The sequence below is a fragment of the Micromonas pusilla genome (assembly GCF_000151265.4).
Source record: "Micromonas pusilla CCMP1545 genomic scaffold MICPUCscaffold_10, whole genome shotgun sequence".
NCBI classification, from domain to species: domain Eukaryota; kingdom Viridiplantae; phylum Chlorophyta; class Mamiellophyceae; order Mamiellales; family Mamiellaceae; genus Micromonas; species Micromonas pusilla.
The window spans coordinates 782,857-799,577 of NW_003315891.1; the positions used below are offsets into that span (position 1 = coordinate 782,857).

Below are 16,721 nucleotides of genomic sequence, written 5' to 3' on the forward strand. Positions count from 1 at the left end.
CCCGAACCCCCGGTGGAACCGCCAGTCGTCACAGCAACACTCCCCGAGTTGCCGCCGGTGGCAGTGCCCGTGTCCATCGTGAACGCTCCCGACACACCAGCACTCGATGTCCCGGTCGCCAAAGTCATGGACCCGCTCACGCCGCTCGTACCGGCGTTTGCTGACTTCACGCTCACGGCGCCGCTCGATGTTGCCGTGCCGACGCCGCTCACCACGGTGATGCCGCCGCCTGTGGAACTAACGCCGACGCCGCCGGTCACGGTCACGCCGCCGCCAAGGGTTGCACCCTGGCCCGCGGTCACGCCCACGGCACCTCCCGCGGCCGCACTGGACTTGCCCGCGGTCATGCCGATGTCGCCGCCTGTGCCCGTGTCGCCGTCGCCCACGGCCACAGTGAAAGCGCCACCAGTGCCGCTAGTACTCGCACCGCCAGTCGTCACAGCAACACTCCCCGAGTTGCCGCCGGTGGCAGTGCCCGTGTCCATCGTGAACGCTCCCGACATACCAGCACTCGATGTCCCGGTCGCCAAAGTCATGGACCCGCTCACGCCGCTCGTACCGGCGTTTGCTGACTTCACGCTCACGGCGCCGCTCGATGTTGCCGTGCCGACGCCGCTCACCACGGTGATGCCGCCGCCTGTGGAACTAACGCCGACGCCGCCGGTCACGGTCACGCCGCCGCCAAGGGTTGCACCCTGGCCCGCGGTCATTGAGATTGCACCGCCTGTGCCGGTGTCGCCCGTGCCAACGGTCACGCTGAAAGCGCCGCCAGCGCCACCGGTGGAACCGCCGGTGTCGAGGTCGATTTCACCTGAAGACCCAGCAGTTGCAGTGCCAGTGTTGAGCTTCAACTTGCCTGACACGCCTGCGAGCGACGTCCCGGTCTGGAGGGTCATCGCCCCGCTCACGCCATTCGCTTTTGAATCACCCGTGTGCACGTGCATCGTTCCGCTCGAGGTCTCGCCTCTGCCTGACACGATGTCGACCTGCCCTCCGGCTTTCGTGGTGTCCGATGTCGCGCCGGCAGAGATGCTCACGTCACCGCCCACGCCCGACGTAGTCCCCCCAACGGTCAAGCTGATATCCCCAGCTTTACCACCGGGTGAAAGGCCCGTGGCAATGATGACTTCACCACTTCTGCCAGTGGACGCATCCCCAGAGCTGATGCTCACCGCGCCGCTCAACGACACGCCATCACCGCTCGCAAGGACGAGATCCCCGCCAGAGGTGGTAGAGCCAACACCTGCGGTGATCGTGACAGCACCACCAACAGGGGCTTTGCCAGCGGACATCGTGATAGCACCGCCCGTGCCCGAGTCGCCCGTGCCAACGGTCACGCTGAAAGCACCGCCCGAACCCCCGGTGGAACCGCCAGTCGTCACAGCAACACTCCCCGAGTTGCCGCCGGTGGCAGTGCCCGTGTCCATCGTGAACGCTCCCGACACACCAGCACTCGATGTCCCGGTCGCCAAAGTCATGGACCCGCTCACGCCGCTCGTACCGGCGTTTGCTGACTTCACGCTCACGGCGCCGCTCGATGTTGCCGTGCCGACGCCGCTCACCACGGTGATGCCGCCGCCTGTGGAACTAACGCCGACGCCGCCGGTCACGGTCACGCCGCCGCCAAGGGTTGCACCCTGGCCCGCGGTCACGCCCACGGCACCTCCCGCGGCCGCACTGGACTTGCCCGCGGTCATGCCGATGTCGCCGCCTGTGCCCGTGTCGCCGTCGCCCACGGCCACAGTGAAAGCGCCACCAGTGCCGCTAGTACTCGCACCGCCAGTCGTCACAGCAACACTCCCCGAGTTGCCGCCGGTGGCAGTGCCCGTGTCCATCGTGAACGCTCCCGACACACCAGCACTCGATGTCCCGGTCGCCAAAGTCATGGACCCGCTCACGCCGCTCGTACCGGCGTTTGCTGACTTCACGCTCACGGCGCCGCTCGATGTTGCCGTGCCGACGCCGCTCACCACGGTGATGCCGCCGCCTGTGGAACTAACGCCGACGCCGCCGGTCACGGTCACGCCGCCGCCAAGGGTTGCACCCTGGCCCGCGGTCACGCCCACGGCACCTCCCGCGGCCGCACTGGACTTGCCCGCGGTCATGCCGATGTCGCCGCCTGTGCCCGTGTCGCCGTCGCCCACGGCCACAGTGAAAGCGCCACCAGTGCCGCTAGTACTCGCACCGCCAGTCGTCACAGCAACACTCCCCGAGTTGCCGCCGGTGGCAGTGCCCGTGTCCATCGTGAACGCTCCCGACACACCAGCACTCGATGTCCCGGTCGCCAAAGTCATGGACCCGCTCACGCCGCTCGTACCGGCGTTTGCTGACTTCACGCTCACGGCGCCGCTCGATGTTGCCGTGCCGACGCCGCTCACCACGGTGATGCCGCCGCCTGTGGAACTAACGCCGACGCCGCCGGTCACGGTCACGCCGCCGCCAAGGGTTGCACCCTGGCCCGCGGTCATTGAGATTGCACCGCCTGTGCCGGTGTCGCCCGTGCCAACGGTCACGCTGAAAGCGCCGCCAGCGCCACCGGTGGAACCGCCGGTGTCGAGGTCGATTTCACCTGAAGACCCAGCAGTTGCAGTGCCAGTGTTGAGCTTCAACTTGCCTGACACGCCTGCGAGCGACGTCCCGGTCTGGAGGGTCATCGCCCCGCTCACGCCATTCGCTTTTGAATCACCCGTGTGCACGTGCATCGTTCCGCTCGAGGTCTCGCCTCTGCCTGACACGATGTCGACCTGCCCTCCGGCTTTCGTGGTGTCCGATGTCGCGCCGGCAGAGATGCTCACGTCACCGCCCACGCCCGACGTAGTCCCCCCAACGGTCAAGCTGATATCCCCAGCTTTACCACCGGGTGAAAGGCCCGTGGCAATGATGACTTCACCACTTCTGCCAGTGGACGCATCCCCAGAGCTGATGCTCACCGCGCCGCTCAACGACACGCCATCACCGCTCGCAAGGACGAGATCCCCGCCAGAGGTGGTAGAGCCAACACCTGCGGTGATCGTGACAGCACCACCAACAGGGGCTTTGCCAGCGGACATCGTGATAGCACCGCCCGTGCCCGAGTCGCCCGTGCCAACGGTCACGCTGAAAGCACCGCCCGAACCCCCGGTGGAACCGCCAGTCGTCACAGCAACACTCCCCGAGTTGCCGCCGGTGGCAGTGCCCGTGTCCATCGTGAACGCTCCCGACACACCAGCACTCGATGTCCCGGTCGCCAAAGTCATGGACCCGCTCACGCCGCTCGTACCGGCGTTTGCTGACTTCACGCTCACGGCGCCGCTCGATGTTGCCGTGCCGACGCCGCTCACCACGGTGATGCCGCCGCCTGTGGAACTAACGCCGACGCCGCCGGTCACGGTCACGCCGCCGCCAAGGGTTGCACCCTGGCCCGCGGTCACGCCCACGGCACCTCCCGCGGCCGCACTGGACTTGCCCGCGGTCATGCCGATGTCGCCGCCTGTGCCCGTGTCGCCGTCGCCCACGGCCACAGTGAAAGCGCCACCAGTGCCGCTAGTACTCGCACCGCCAGTCGTCACAGCAACACTCCCCGAGTTGCCGCCGGTGGCAGTGCCCGTGTCCATCGTGAACGCTCCCGACACACCAGCACTCGATGTCCCGGTCGCCAAAGTCATGGACCCGCTCACGCCGCTCGTACCGGCGTTTGCTGACTTCACGCTCACGGCGCCGCTCGATGTTGCCGTGCCGACGCCGCTCACCACGGTGATGCCGCCGCCTGTGGAACTAACGCCGACGCCGCCGGTCACGGTCACGCCGCCGCCAAGGGTTGCACCCTGGCCCGCGGTCACGCCCACGGCACCTCCCGCGGCCGCACTGGACTTGCCCGCGGTCATGCCGATGTCGCCGCCTGTGCCCGTGTCGCCTAAGCCCACGGCCACAGTGAAAGCGCCACCAGTGCCGCTAGTACTCGCACCGCCAGTCGTCACAGCAACACTCCCCGAGTTGCCGCCGGTGGCAGTGCCCGTGTCCATCGTGAACGCTCCCGACACACCAGCACTCGATGTCCCGGTCGCCAAAGTCATGGACCCGCTCACGCCGCTCGTACCGGCGTTTGCTGACTTCACGCTCACGGCGCCGCTCGATGTTGCCGTGCCGACGCCGCTCACCACGGTGATGCCGCCGCCTGTGGAACTATCGCCGACGCCGCCGGTCACGGTCACGCCGCCGCCAAGGGTTGCACCCTGGCCCGCGGTCACGCCCACGGCACCTCCCGCGGCCGCACTGGACTTGCCCGCGGTCATGCCGATGTCGCCGCCTGTGCCCGTGTCGCCGTCGCCCACGGCCACAGTGAAAGCGCCACCAGTGCCGCTAGTACTCGCACCGCCAGTCGTCACAGCAACACTCCCCGAGTTGCCGCCGGTGGCAGTGCCCGTGTCCATCGTGAACGCTCCCGACACACCAGCACTCGATGTCCCGGTCGCCAAAGTCATGGACCCGCTCACGCCGCTCGTACCGGCGTTTGCTGACTTCACGCTCACGGCGCCGCTCGATGTTGCCGTGCCGACGCCGCTCACCACGGTGATGCCGCCGCCTGTGGAACTAACGCCGACGCCGCCGGTCACGGTCACGCCGCCGCCAAGGGTTGCACCCTGGCCCGCGGTCATTGAGATTGCACCGCCTGTGCCGGTGTCGCCCGTGCCAACGGTCACGCTGAAAGCGCCGCCAGCGCCACCGGTGGAACCGCCGGTGTCGAGGTCGATTTCACCTGAAGACCCACCAGTTGCAGTGCCGGTTTTGAGCTTCAACTTGCCGGATGCTCCGCCTGTCGCGTCGCCGGAGTAAACGAATACCGACCCCGAGGAAGCCGTGGCCGCTCCGGTCGCCAAAGTCATGGTCCCACTGATACCGGTGGCACTGTTCACGCCGGTGGCTGGATTTGTGTGGATCAAGATCGGTTGAGATGCAGCGCTTTGCATCATGATCGCGCCGGTTGAGTTCATCTGCAGTCGTTTGTCCTCTTCTGCGTATCCTTGCCTTATCAGTATTGGCGAAGCGCTGCGGGCACCGTACGCGCCTCCAGCGTTCTTGCCACCGATGTTTATCTCTGTCGCCTCCCATGGTCCAATCTCGATGTGCTGCTCGGTTCCGCCCATACCGGCGTCGAGCGTTAGCGTGCTCGTGGCACTGTCGCGAACATCCTCCACGTCTAGACCTGTCACCTTCGGGACGCGCATTTCTTCTTGAATCATCAGGTCTTGCTCAGTGGTGACGTGCACGCGATTCGTGTACGTGTCCTGGTACACCATGCTGCTGGTGGACACGAAGTTACCGTGCACGGTGAGGTCGCCGAAAACGTCGGTCCTCACGGTTTTGGAACCGCTGCGACCGATTCTCACAAACGACGCACTTGTTGGCGCGATGCGGATGAGCCCTTCCTTCGTAGAGTCTCCTGTCCCGCTGTCGCCCGCGTCGATTATCACGTCGCCGCCGCTCGCGTGCTCGGAGTATCCACCCTGCAACACGAGCGCTCCACCATCTCCCGTAAAGCTGTTGCCCGCGGCTACGGACACGTCACCGCCTCTGCCGCCGACAGCCTTGCCTCCTCGGATCTCGACGCGTCCTCCATCACCACCCGCCGCGCCTTCGGCGTTGCCAGCCATCATCACTAACTCACCACCGACGCCACCCTGGGCGCTATTTCCGCCACCGGATGTGATGAACACGCCTCCGCCCTGCTTCGCGTCCGCGCCAGTCTCTCCTGCTTTCATCACAACAGCCCCGCCGTTCTCGGAGTCTCCGGAACCGACGAGGAGGTTCACGTCGCCGCCTCCTCCGGATGCCGCTGATCCCGTCCCTAACGTGATCCCACCGCTATCACCGGCGCACGCGGTGCCAGTCTCCACGACGACACCGCCACTCACACCAGCGCGGCCGCTGCTCTCGGTTCTGACGACCACGTCGCCGCTCGACAACGCGTCGCTCCTGCCGCTAGTTAACACGAGTGATCCACCGCTCCCCGTCCTGGCTTTTCCACCGCGCACTTCCACATTACCTCCGCGCCCGTAGGCGTCCGAGCTGTTGGTCTCGCCACCCGTGAGCACCACCGCACCGCCCACGCCCCCAGAGGAGAGCCCCCCCGTGATCTCGACTGCGCCTCCCAAGCATTTCTGGGTGCAACCGCCCATCACGGCGAGATATTCTGCCCTGGTCACGTCCATGGTTCCGCACAGGTACGTCCCGTTGAACGCCGCGCTCGCGCTCAAATTGAAGTTGCAGTCGCTCGTGCATCCGCCCAACACGGCCTCGTACATTGACACGCTGATGTTCAGCCCGGAGCAGTTGTACTCCGCGAGATCGCAATCCGAGGTTCCCCCGGCAAAACCTCCCGCGACTTTCACCACCCCACCGCGACCACCGACCGTGTTGTTGTTCCCACCAGCCGTGAGTTGCAAGGTCCCTCCTCGGTGTCGAGCGTCGACGGTGTCACCTGATGTTATAGTGATATTCCCACCGTGACCCGTGTCCCCAGATCCAACCAAAACTTTGATTTCACCGCCAGTATCAGAAGTCCCTCTCGTCGGGTTAGTATGAATCAAAATCGGTTGAGATGCAGCGCTTTGCATCATGATCGCGCCGGTCGAGTTCATCTGCAGTCGCTTGTCGGCCTCATCGTATCCTTGCCGAATAAGGAGGGGCGTCGCATCGCGCGCGCCGTACGCGCCTCCAGCGTTCTTGCCACCGATGTTTATCTCTGTCGCCTCCCATGGTCCAATCTCGATGTGCTGCTCGGTTCCGCCCATACCGGCGTCGAGCGTTAGCGTGCTCGTGGCACTGTCGCGAACATCCTCCACGTCTAGACCTGTCACCTTCGGGACGCGCATTTCTTCTTGAATCATCAGGTCTTGCTCAGTGGTGACGTGCACGCGATTCGTGTACGTGTCCTGGTACACCATGCTGCTGGTGGACACGAAGTTACCGTGCACGGTGAGGTCGCCGAAAACGTCGGTCCTCACGGTTTTGGAACCGCTGCGACCGATTCTCACAAACGACGCACTTGTTGGCGCGATGCGGATGAGCCCTTCCTTCGTAGAGTCTCCTGTCCCGCTGTCGCCCGCGTCGATTATCACGTCGCCGCCGCTCGCGTGCTCGGAGTATCCACCCTGCAACACGAGCGCTCCACCATCTCCCGTAAAGCTATTGCCCGCGGCTACGGACACGTCACCGCCTCTGCCGCCGACAGCCTTGCCTCCTCGGATCTCGACGCGTCCTCCATCACCACCCGCCGCGCCTTCGGCGTTGCCAGCCATCATCACTAACTCACCACCGACGCCACCCTGGGCGCTATTTCCGCCACCGGATGTGATGAACACGCCTCCGCCCTGCTTCGCGTCCGCGCCAGTCTCTCCTGCTTTCATCACAACAGCCCCGCCGTTCTCGGAGTCTCCGGAACCGACGAGGAGGTTCACGTCGCCGCCTCCTCCGGATGCCGCTGATCCCGTCCCTAACGTGATCCCACCGCTATCACCGGCGCACGCGGTGCCAGTCTCCACGACGACACCGCCACTCACACCAGCGCGGCCGCTGCTCTCGGTTCTGACGACCACGTCGCCGCTCGACAACGCGTCGCTCCTGCCGCTAGTTAACACGAGTGATCCACCGCTCCCCGTCCTGGCTTTTCCACCGCGCACTTCCACATTACCTCCGCGCCCGTAGGCGTCCGAGCTGTTGGTCTCGCCACCCGTGAGCACCACCGCACCGCCCACGCCCCCAGAGGAGAGCCCCCCCGTGATCTCGACTGCGCCTCCCAAGCATTTCTGGGTGCAACCGCCCATCACGGCGAGATATTCTGCCCTGGTCACGTCCATGGTTCCGCACAGGTACGTCCCGTTGAACGCCGCGCTCGCGCTCAAATTGAAGTTGCAGTCGCTCGTGCATCCGCCCAACACGGCCTCGTACATGGACACGCTGATGTTCAGCCCGGAGCAGTTGTACTCCGCGAGATCGCACTCGAGGTTTCCTCGCGCCTCGCCTCCGTCGATCTGAACAACCCCGCCTCTTCCGCCGGTGACGTTTTCGCCTACCCCAGCCTTCACGTTCACGCTCCCGCCTGGCATGTCCCCGGCCGTGGTCGCGCCCGCGGTCACGGTCACGTTACCTCCCACTCCTACGTCGCCTCGATCGACGTAGAGGGTCAGGTTACCCGCCCGGCCTCCTAACGCTCTTCCCGTCCCGAGCGTCAAGTCCCCCGCGTCCGCCTCGTTCGCGGCGCCGCTGAAGATGTTCATGCCTCCGCCTCTTCCGTCCGTACCTTGACCCGCGATCAAGGTGACGTTTCCCGCTAAACCGCCGACCGCGTGCGCTCCTCTGATCGTGAGCGAGCCCGCGGTCGCGTTCCTCACGTCTTGTCGGTTAATCACGTATTCTCCCTCCGCGGCGACGCCGAGCTTGAGCTTCGCCTTCGCCTGAATCGTGTTCGCGGTCGTGTCGCCCAGGGTGACGTCCTGCATTACGTTGAGGTTATCTTCGAAGTTTACAGCTCCCGTGACTGTCATGTGGTTCTCGAGCAGGAAGCTGCCGTCCGTGTTTACCTCGACGACGTCGTTGTCCATCAGTCTGAACCCCGTGCACGGGTGCTTCCCCGTCCACATCTTCGTGAACGCGGTGAGCTTGAACGTCGCAGAGGACGTGCCGTAGACGGCTATGTAATAATTACCCGCCGCGGGCGCGGCGATCTCGATCACGTCCGTGGACGACGTGCTCTCGGACTTCCACGTGTATCCCACCGTGGACGGGTTCCGAAGCGTCTGGGAGATGTATAAGTCTGGGTTCCCGTTAAGCGCCGTGAGCGTGAACGTCATCTTCTGCGCCGCTTCCACGCAGCTGAGCTTGATGACGTAGTACTTGTAGTTGCCGATGCCTATCATCCCGGAGCGCGCGACGCCTTTTTCAAGGAGCGTGCCTGCGACGAGACGGGAGAGAAGTAGAAGAGGGAAAGATGCATTCACGAAGACGATCGGGACGAGACGAGAAGGTTCGGACAAGTGTCCTCGAGGTTCGGACGTGCCGTCGCTGGTTCGCCGCGAGCGCTCGAGCGTGCGCGAAGACGATCCGCGCGGTGGCGCGGTGCGAAGGCACGCGACGCGTCGCTCGCGCGTCGCCGGGACGAAACCCTCGCCGAAATGATCGCCGCGGCGCCTCGCGCGCGCGGGCGCGGGAAACAGATCGAGCGCGAACACGGCGCGGGCCGCGCACCTCCGGTCGCGGTTCCGACGAAGAACGCGGCCATGGTCATCAGCAGCAAGCATATCTTCGCGAGTCGAGTCGTCGCGCTGCTCGCGTGTAATATTAGGCCACCGAGCGCGCGGTGGCGGCGCCCTTTCGGGCGCGGTTCGTCGCGCCGCGCCATCGTTCCTTCCTCGAGGACGGCGCGGGGACGAAAGTCGATTGATAGGTAATTTATTTGCGTGCGCGGGCGATCCGTGTCGTCCGCGAGCGAGTGTCGCGCGTGTTCTAGCACGCGATGATCGATATAAAAGGCTCGATGCAGCGCGTGTGGAATCTCGTTTGCGCACGAGTGTGGCGTGTATCGCCAGTGAGGAACGACGCGCAAGCCGCCCGAACCTCGCAGCCGCCCATCGCTAACACCTGATTTTCCCGCCGCTTGGGGGACACGCGGCCTCTAGGGCAGTTTCATCGATGAGAAAAAAAATATCGGGTTTCAAGCATCGCTTTTGACCGATAGACGTTTCAAGCAACAGGGTGAAGGACATCTTCCACCCGTCGATTCGAAAGCCGAACGAGCTCGTCGACCACAGCACGCCACGCGCGGGCGGATCCAGAGGGCGTCGCGCAGTCACGAACCGCGATCGACGACCATGCCCACCGGAGGAGGCAGAGGCGAGGACGATCGCCGGAAAGACGATAAAGCCGGAGGCGCGGAGGCGCACGCGCGCTTCAGACAGTATGAATACAAAGCGGTGCGTCGCGTCGCCGCGCGCGTCCCGCCGCCAAGAATTACGCCCGCGCCCGCCTTTCGTCGTCTTTTCATCCCCCGCCGCTTCTCACCGCCCCCGTCCCGCCCCGCTCTCTCCTCGACAGAACGCGAGCCTCGTGCTCACGGCGGACAAGAAGGATCGGATCACGGGCGAACCTTCCGGCGAGCCCGAGACGCTATGGGGTAAGATCCAGCCCGGCGCTTTCGGCGACCGCGTGCACCGGAGCAAACCCGCGGAGCTCGAGGATCGCATGAAAAAAGCGAAAGAGCGCGCGCGGGATAAGCGCAAGGGGGGAATGGATCAGGACGATCTCGACGCGTACGCCGCGAAGCGCAAGAAGGCCGCGGTCGGCGCGTCCGTCCTCACCGCGGACGCGGACGGATCGTACCGACCGAAGACGCGCGAGACGAGGTCCGCGTACGAGGCGCTCCTGGGCATGATCCAAGGCTCGTTCGGAGATCAGCCGCAGGACGTCCTGAGAGGCGCCGCGGAGGAGGTCCTCGAGGTCTTGAAAGAGGAGCGAAGCACGGACCCGGAGAGGAAGACCAAAGTCGAGGCGCTCATGGGTCCGACGGACTCGGAGACGTTCGCGAAGTACGTCGCGCTCGGGAAGCTGGTGACGGATTTCGCCCCGGGCGGCGGCGGCGGCGACGGCGGCGGCGACGGCGGCGCCCCCGGAGACGCGCTCGACGACGACATCGGCGTCGCCGTCGAGTTCGAGGAAGAAGAAGACGAGGACGCGGCCAACGAGCTCGACGAAGTCCTCGAAGCGAGCGACGTCGACGACGAGGACGAGGACGGCGAAGGCGGCGGCGTCGAGGCCGCGAGAGGCGCCGGCGTCAGAGGCGTCGACGTCGATCTCGGCCCGGACGACGTCGATCACGACCTCGTGAAAGCGTCCGAGATCGACGCGTACTGGCTGCAGCGCGAGATCGCGCACGCGTTTGGATACACGGACGCGGAGGCGAGCGAGTCGAGAAAGCTCGCGGACGACGTCCTGTCCACGCTCGCGGATGAGAAGGATGACGAACGCGCGTGCGAGAACCGCCTCGTGCTCATGCTCGACTACGACAAGTTTGACCTCATCAAGAAACTGTTAAAGTCACGAGCGAGGGTGGTGTGGTGCACGCGACTCGCGCGCGCGCAGGACGAGGACGAGAAGAACGCGATCGTGGAGCAGATGTCCGCGCGTCCGGAGGCGGCGGCGATTCTCGACGCGATGAGGCTCACGGGGGAGCGCGCGAGCGCGCGAGCGCGCGAGTCGAAGATGGAGAGCAAGATTCGCGAGGAAGCGAGACGTCTCCGAGGCGAGGTCGCCGCGGACGTCGCGGACGCCGGGCACGGCGCCGCCGCCGCGGGCCGGAAGATGCTCGAGCTCGACGCCCTCGCGTTCGCCGCGGGGAGCCGTCTGATGGCGAACAAACGGTGCGAGCTCCCGGCCGGGTCGTACCGCAGCGCGAAGAAAGGGTACGAGGAGGTGCACATTCCCGCGCTCAAGCCGAAAGCGTTCGCGGACAACGAGGCGCTGCGGACGATCGAAGAGATTCCGTCCTGGGCGCACCCGGCGTTTAAAGGCATGAAGTCCTTGAACCGCGTGCAGAGCCAGGTGTACGAGACCGCGATGCTCTCGCCGGAGAACCTTCTCCTCTGCGCGCCCACGGGCGCGGGGAAGACGAACGTCGCGATGCTGACGATACTCCACGAGCTCGCCCTGCACCGCAGGCAGGACGGGAGCCTCGATTTGAGCGCGTTTAAGATCGTGTACGTCGCGCCGATGAAGGCGCTCGTCGCGGAGATGGTCGGTAACCTGGGCGCGAGGCTCAAACCCTACGGCGTCAACGTCCGAGAGCTCACCGGGGACGTGTCCCTGAGCCGCGCGCAGATCGACGACACGCAGGTCATCGTCACGACCCCGGAGAAGTGGGACATCATCACACGCAAATCGGGGGATCGGACGTACACGCAACTCGTTCGTCTGCTCATCATCGACGAGATCCACTTGCTTCACGATAACCGCGGACCGGTGCTCGAGTCCATCGTCGCGAGGACGGTTCGACAGGTGGAGACGACGCAAGAGCTCGTCCGATTAGTGGGTCTCTCCGCGACGCTGCCGAACTTTGAAGACGTCGCGTCGTTCTTACGCGTGAACCCCGCGAAAGGTTTGTTCGTGTTCGACAACAGCTTCCGCCCGTGCCCGCTGCAGCAGCAGTTCATCGGCGTCACGGTGAAGAAGCCGCTTCAGAGGTTCCAGCTCATGAACGACATCTGCTACGAGAAGGTGATGGAAAACGCGGGGAAGTCGCAGACGATCATATTCGTCCACAGCCGGAAGGAGACGGCGAAGACGGCGAAAGCGCTGCGAGACACTGCGCTGCAGAACGAGGCGCTGTCGAAGTTCATCAAAGACGACAGCGCGAGCCGGGAGATTCTCATCTCAGAAGCCGAGCAGTGCCGCTCCGCGGATCTGCGCGACATCTTGCCGTACGGCTTCGCGATTCACCACGCCGGGATGAGCCGAGCGGACCGAACGTTAGTCGAGGAGCTCTTCGCGGACGGCCACGTGCAAGTGTTAGTGAGCACCGCGACGCTCGCGTGGGGGGTGAACCTCCCCGCGCACACGGTCATCATCAAAGGCACGCAGATGTACAACCCCGAGAAGGGCGGGTGGGACGAGCTCTCGTTCCAGGACGTCATGCAGATGATGGGACGAGCCGGCCGGCCGCAGTTCGACACGTTCGGCGAGGGGATCATCATCACGCAACACAGCGAGCTGCAGTACTACCTGTCGCTGCTGAACCAGCAGCTCCCGATCGAGTCGCAGTTCGTGAACAACCTCGCGGACGCGCTCAACGCGGAGGTTGTCCTCGGCACGGTGCAAGGTACGAAGGAGGCGGTGTCGTGGCTCGGGTACACGTACTTGTACGTTCGCATGTTACGCAACCCGAACCTCTACGGCGTCGGCATCGACGCCCTGGACGACGATCCGGCTCTGGAGCAACGGCGCGCGGACCTCGTGCACACCGCGGCGACGACGCTCGACAAAGCTGGGCTGTGCCGGTACGATCGTAGGAGCGGGACGCTTCAAGCGACGGATCTCGGGAAAATCGCGTCGCACTACTACATCAGCCACGGCACCGTGTCCGCGTTTAACGAACACCTCAAGCCGACGATGGGAGATATCGAGCTCATTCGCTTGTTCTCTCTCGCGGAGGAGTTCAAGTACATCTCCGTGAGAGAGGAAGAGAAACTCGAGCTCGCGAAGCTCGCGGAGCGCGTGCCGATCCCGGTCAAAGAGAGCATCGAAGAGCCAACGGCGAAGATCAACATCCTGCTCCAGGCGTACATCAGCGGCATGAAGCTCGAAGGTTTCGCGCTCATGGCGGACATGGTGTACGTGACGCAGTCCGCGGGAAGAATTCTCCGCTGCATATTCGAAATCGTCCTCAAGCGCGGGTGGGCGCTGCTCGCGGATAAAGCGTTAGCGCTGTGCAAGATGGGCGCGCGGAGGACGTGGGGGAGCCAGACGCCGCTGCGGCAGTTCAAAGGGATCCCGCAGGACATCCTCGTGAAAGTCGAGCGGAAAGACCTCGCGTGGGAGCGGTACTACGACCTCACATCGCAGGAGATTGGCGAGCTGATTCGCTTTCCGAAGATGGGCAAGGCGATCCACAAGTTCGTGCATCAGTTCCCTCGCGTCGAGCTCAGCGCGCACGTCCAGCCGATCACGAGGTCGGTGCTCAAAGTCGACCTGACGCTCACGCCGGATTTCCAGTGGGACGAGAAGATACACGGGTTCGCGCAGGGGTTCTGGTTGTTGGTCGAGGACAACGACGGCGAGGTGATCTTGCATCACGAGTTTTTCTTGCTCAAGATGGTCAACGCGGAGGAGGACCACGCGGTGTCGTTCACCGTGACCCTTCTCGACCCGCTCCCGCCGCAGTACTTCGTCCGTTTAGTCTCCGACAGCTGGCTCGGCTCGGAGACGACGATTCCGGTGAGCTTCAAGCACTTGCTCTTGCCCGAGAAGCACCCGCCGCCGACGGAGCTGCTCGACCTCCAGCCGCTGCCCGTGAGCGCGCTCAAGCAAGACGGATTCGACGCGCTGTACGCCCCGCGCCTGCAGCACTTCAACCCGGTGCAAACGCAGACGTTTCAGTGCCTGTACAACACGGACGACAACGCGCTCGTCGGCGCGCCCACGGGGAGCGGGAAGACGATCTGCGCCGAATTCGCGATCCTGCGCGTTTTGAACAAGCTGAACAAAGGCGAGGCCGAGGGCGCGAGGTGCGTGTACATGGCGCCCACGCCGGAGATCGCGAAGGAGCGCCTGAACGACTGGCAATCGCGCATGGGCGACGCGCTCGGCGTCCGCGTCGTCGCGTTGACGGGCGAGACCGCCGCGGATCTCAAGCTTCTGGAGAGAGGACAAGTCGTCATCGCGACGCCGCACCAGTGGGACGTCATCAGCCGACGATGGAAGCAGCGGAAGAACGTGCAAAACGTCGCGCTGTTCATCGCGGACGAGCTGCACCTCATCGGCGGCGCCGTCGGACCGACGATGGAGGTGGTCACGAGCAGGATGCGTTACATCAGCTCGCAGCTCGACAAGCCGATTCGCGTCGTCGGCTTGTGCACGTCGCTCGCGAACGCGAAGGACCTCGGCGAGTGGCTCGGCGCGGGTTCGCACGGGATGTTCAACTTTCCACCGGGAGTGAGGCCTGTGCCGCTCGACATACACGTCCAGGGCGTGGACATCGTGAACTTCGAGTCCAGGATGCAAGCGATGGCGAGGCCGGTGTACTCCGCCATCTGCCAGCACGCGTCCGGCGACTCCGAACCCGCCATCGTGTTCGTCCCGACGCGAAAGCACGCGAAGCTCGCCGCGCTCGACCTTCTGACGTTCGCGTCCGCGGACGGAAAGCCGAATAAATTCCTCGCGTGCGATGCGGACGACATCGCGCCGCACCTGGAGCGAATCACGGACCCCGCGGTGCGGCACGCGCTCGGCTTTGGCGTCGCGCTCCTGCACGAGTCCTTGCCCGCGGAGGAGCGCGACGTCGTCGAACGCGTCTTCAACTCTGGCGCGGCGAGCGTGTTGGTCGTGACCGCGCCGCTCGCGTGGGGTCTCGCCGCGACGTGTAAGCTGACGATCATCATGGGGACGCAGTATTACGACGCCGGCGGCGCCGGGAGCGCGGATTACCCCGTGACGGATCTTCTGCAGATGGCTGGCCGCGCGTCGCGGCCGCTCGTGGACACGCACGGCGTGTGCGTGCTGCTGTGCCACGCCCCGAGGAAGGAGTACTACAAAAAGTTTCTGTACGAGCCGTTCCCGGTGGAGTCGCACCTCGATCACTTCTTACACGACCACATGGCCGCGGAGATCGTGACGAGGACGATCGAGACGAAGCAAGACGCGGTCGACTACCTCACGTGGTCGTTCTACTACCGCCGCCTGACGCAAAACCCGAACTATTACAACCTCACCGGCGTGACGCACCGACACTTGTCCGACGCGCTCTCCGAGCTCGTGGAAACGACGCTCGCGGATCTCGAAGCGTCCAAGTGCATCACGATCGAGGACGACATGGACGTGACGCCTCTCAACCTCGGTATGATTGGGTCGTACTATTACATCTCGTACACCACGATCGAGCTCTTCGCGGCGTCGTTGACGGCGAAGACCAAGTTGAAAGGGCTGCTCGAGATCGTCGCCGGCGCGACGGAGTTTGAAAAGTACGCGGTCAGGCCCGGGGAGGCGAACGCGCTGAGGCACGTGCTGCACCACTCCCCGGTGACGCTCGAGAATCGTCGGACGACGGATCCGCACGTGAAGGTCGCGGCGCTGATGCAAGCGCACTTTGGTCGGATGCGTCTGAGCGGCGATCTGCAAAACGACCTCGCGTCGATTCTCCCCGACGCGACGCGGTTGCTCCAGGCGATCGTGGACGTGATATCCTCGTCTGGATGGCTCGCCCCCGCGCTCGCGGCGATGGAGCTGTCGCAGATGCTCACGCAAGGGCAGTGGGAGAAGGAGAGCGCGCTCATGCAGCTGCCGCACGTCGATAAAGAGACAGCGGCTCGGTGCGCCGACGCGGGCGTGGAGAGCGTCTACGATTTAGTCGACATGGACGACGACAAACGCGTCGAGCTGCTGGCTTTGTCCGACGCGCAGATGGAGGACGTCGCGTCCGCGTGCAACCGGTATCCGAACATCGAGGTGAACTACGAGATCGTTAACCCTGACGAAGTCGAAGCCGGGGACGCGGTGGAGATGATCGTCCAGCTCGAGCGCGAGGCGGACGACGGCGAAATTGGGCCGGTGATCGCGCCGCGGTTTCCGAAAAAGAAGGACGAGGCGTGGTGGCTCGTCGTCGGCGACGCGAAGAAGGGGACGCTCGCGGCGATCAAGCGCGTCGCGTTAGGGCGGAAGCAGAAGGTGAAGCTCGAGTTTCAAGCACCCGCGGACGCCGGGGAGGTGGAGTACACGCTGTTCTTCATGTGCGACTCGTACCTCGGGTGCGACCAAGAGTACGAGTTCACGCTCAACGTGAAAGAAGCCGAGGAGGGGAGCAGCGAGGAGGAGGACGACGACGCGATGGACGCGGACTGAGGAAACGTCGCGTGGGGGGGGGCGAGGGACTAGCGTTCGAAAGGGACACACAGTAGACGTTTGAATGAATAATACAGCACATGGGATCTTCGCGAGCGCGCCCCTCGTCCCTTGATCGTTCCCTCCGGACGAGCGCATTATTT

The 16,721-nt window shown here is 64.6% G+C and overlaps 1 protein-coding gene across 1 annotated transcript; it reads left to right on the plus strand.

The window, feature by feature from the left end:
- Nucleotides 1–9,845: 9,845 nt before the first annotated feature.
- Nucleotides 9,846–16,662, plus strand: MICPUCDRAFT_48293 (uncharacterized protein; the record flags this gene model as incomplete). The annotated part of the gene is made up of 2 exons (XM_003061475.1): nt 9,846–9,947; nt 10,069–16,662. The coding sequence occupies 2 exons, from the start codon at nt 9,846–9,848 to the stop codon at nt 16,576–16,578; spliced, it is 6,612 nt and encodes a 2,203-aa protein (XP_003061521.1). The 3' UTR covers nt 16,579–16,662.
- Nucleotides 16,663–16,721: the final 59 nt, after the last annotated feature.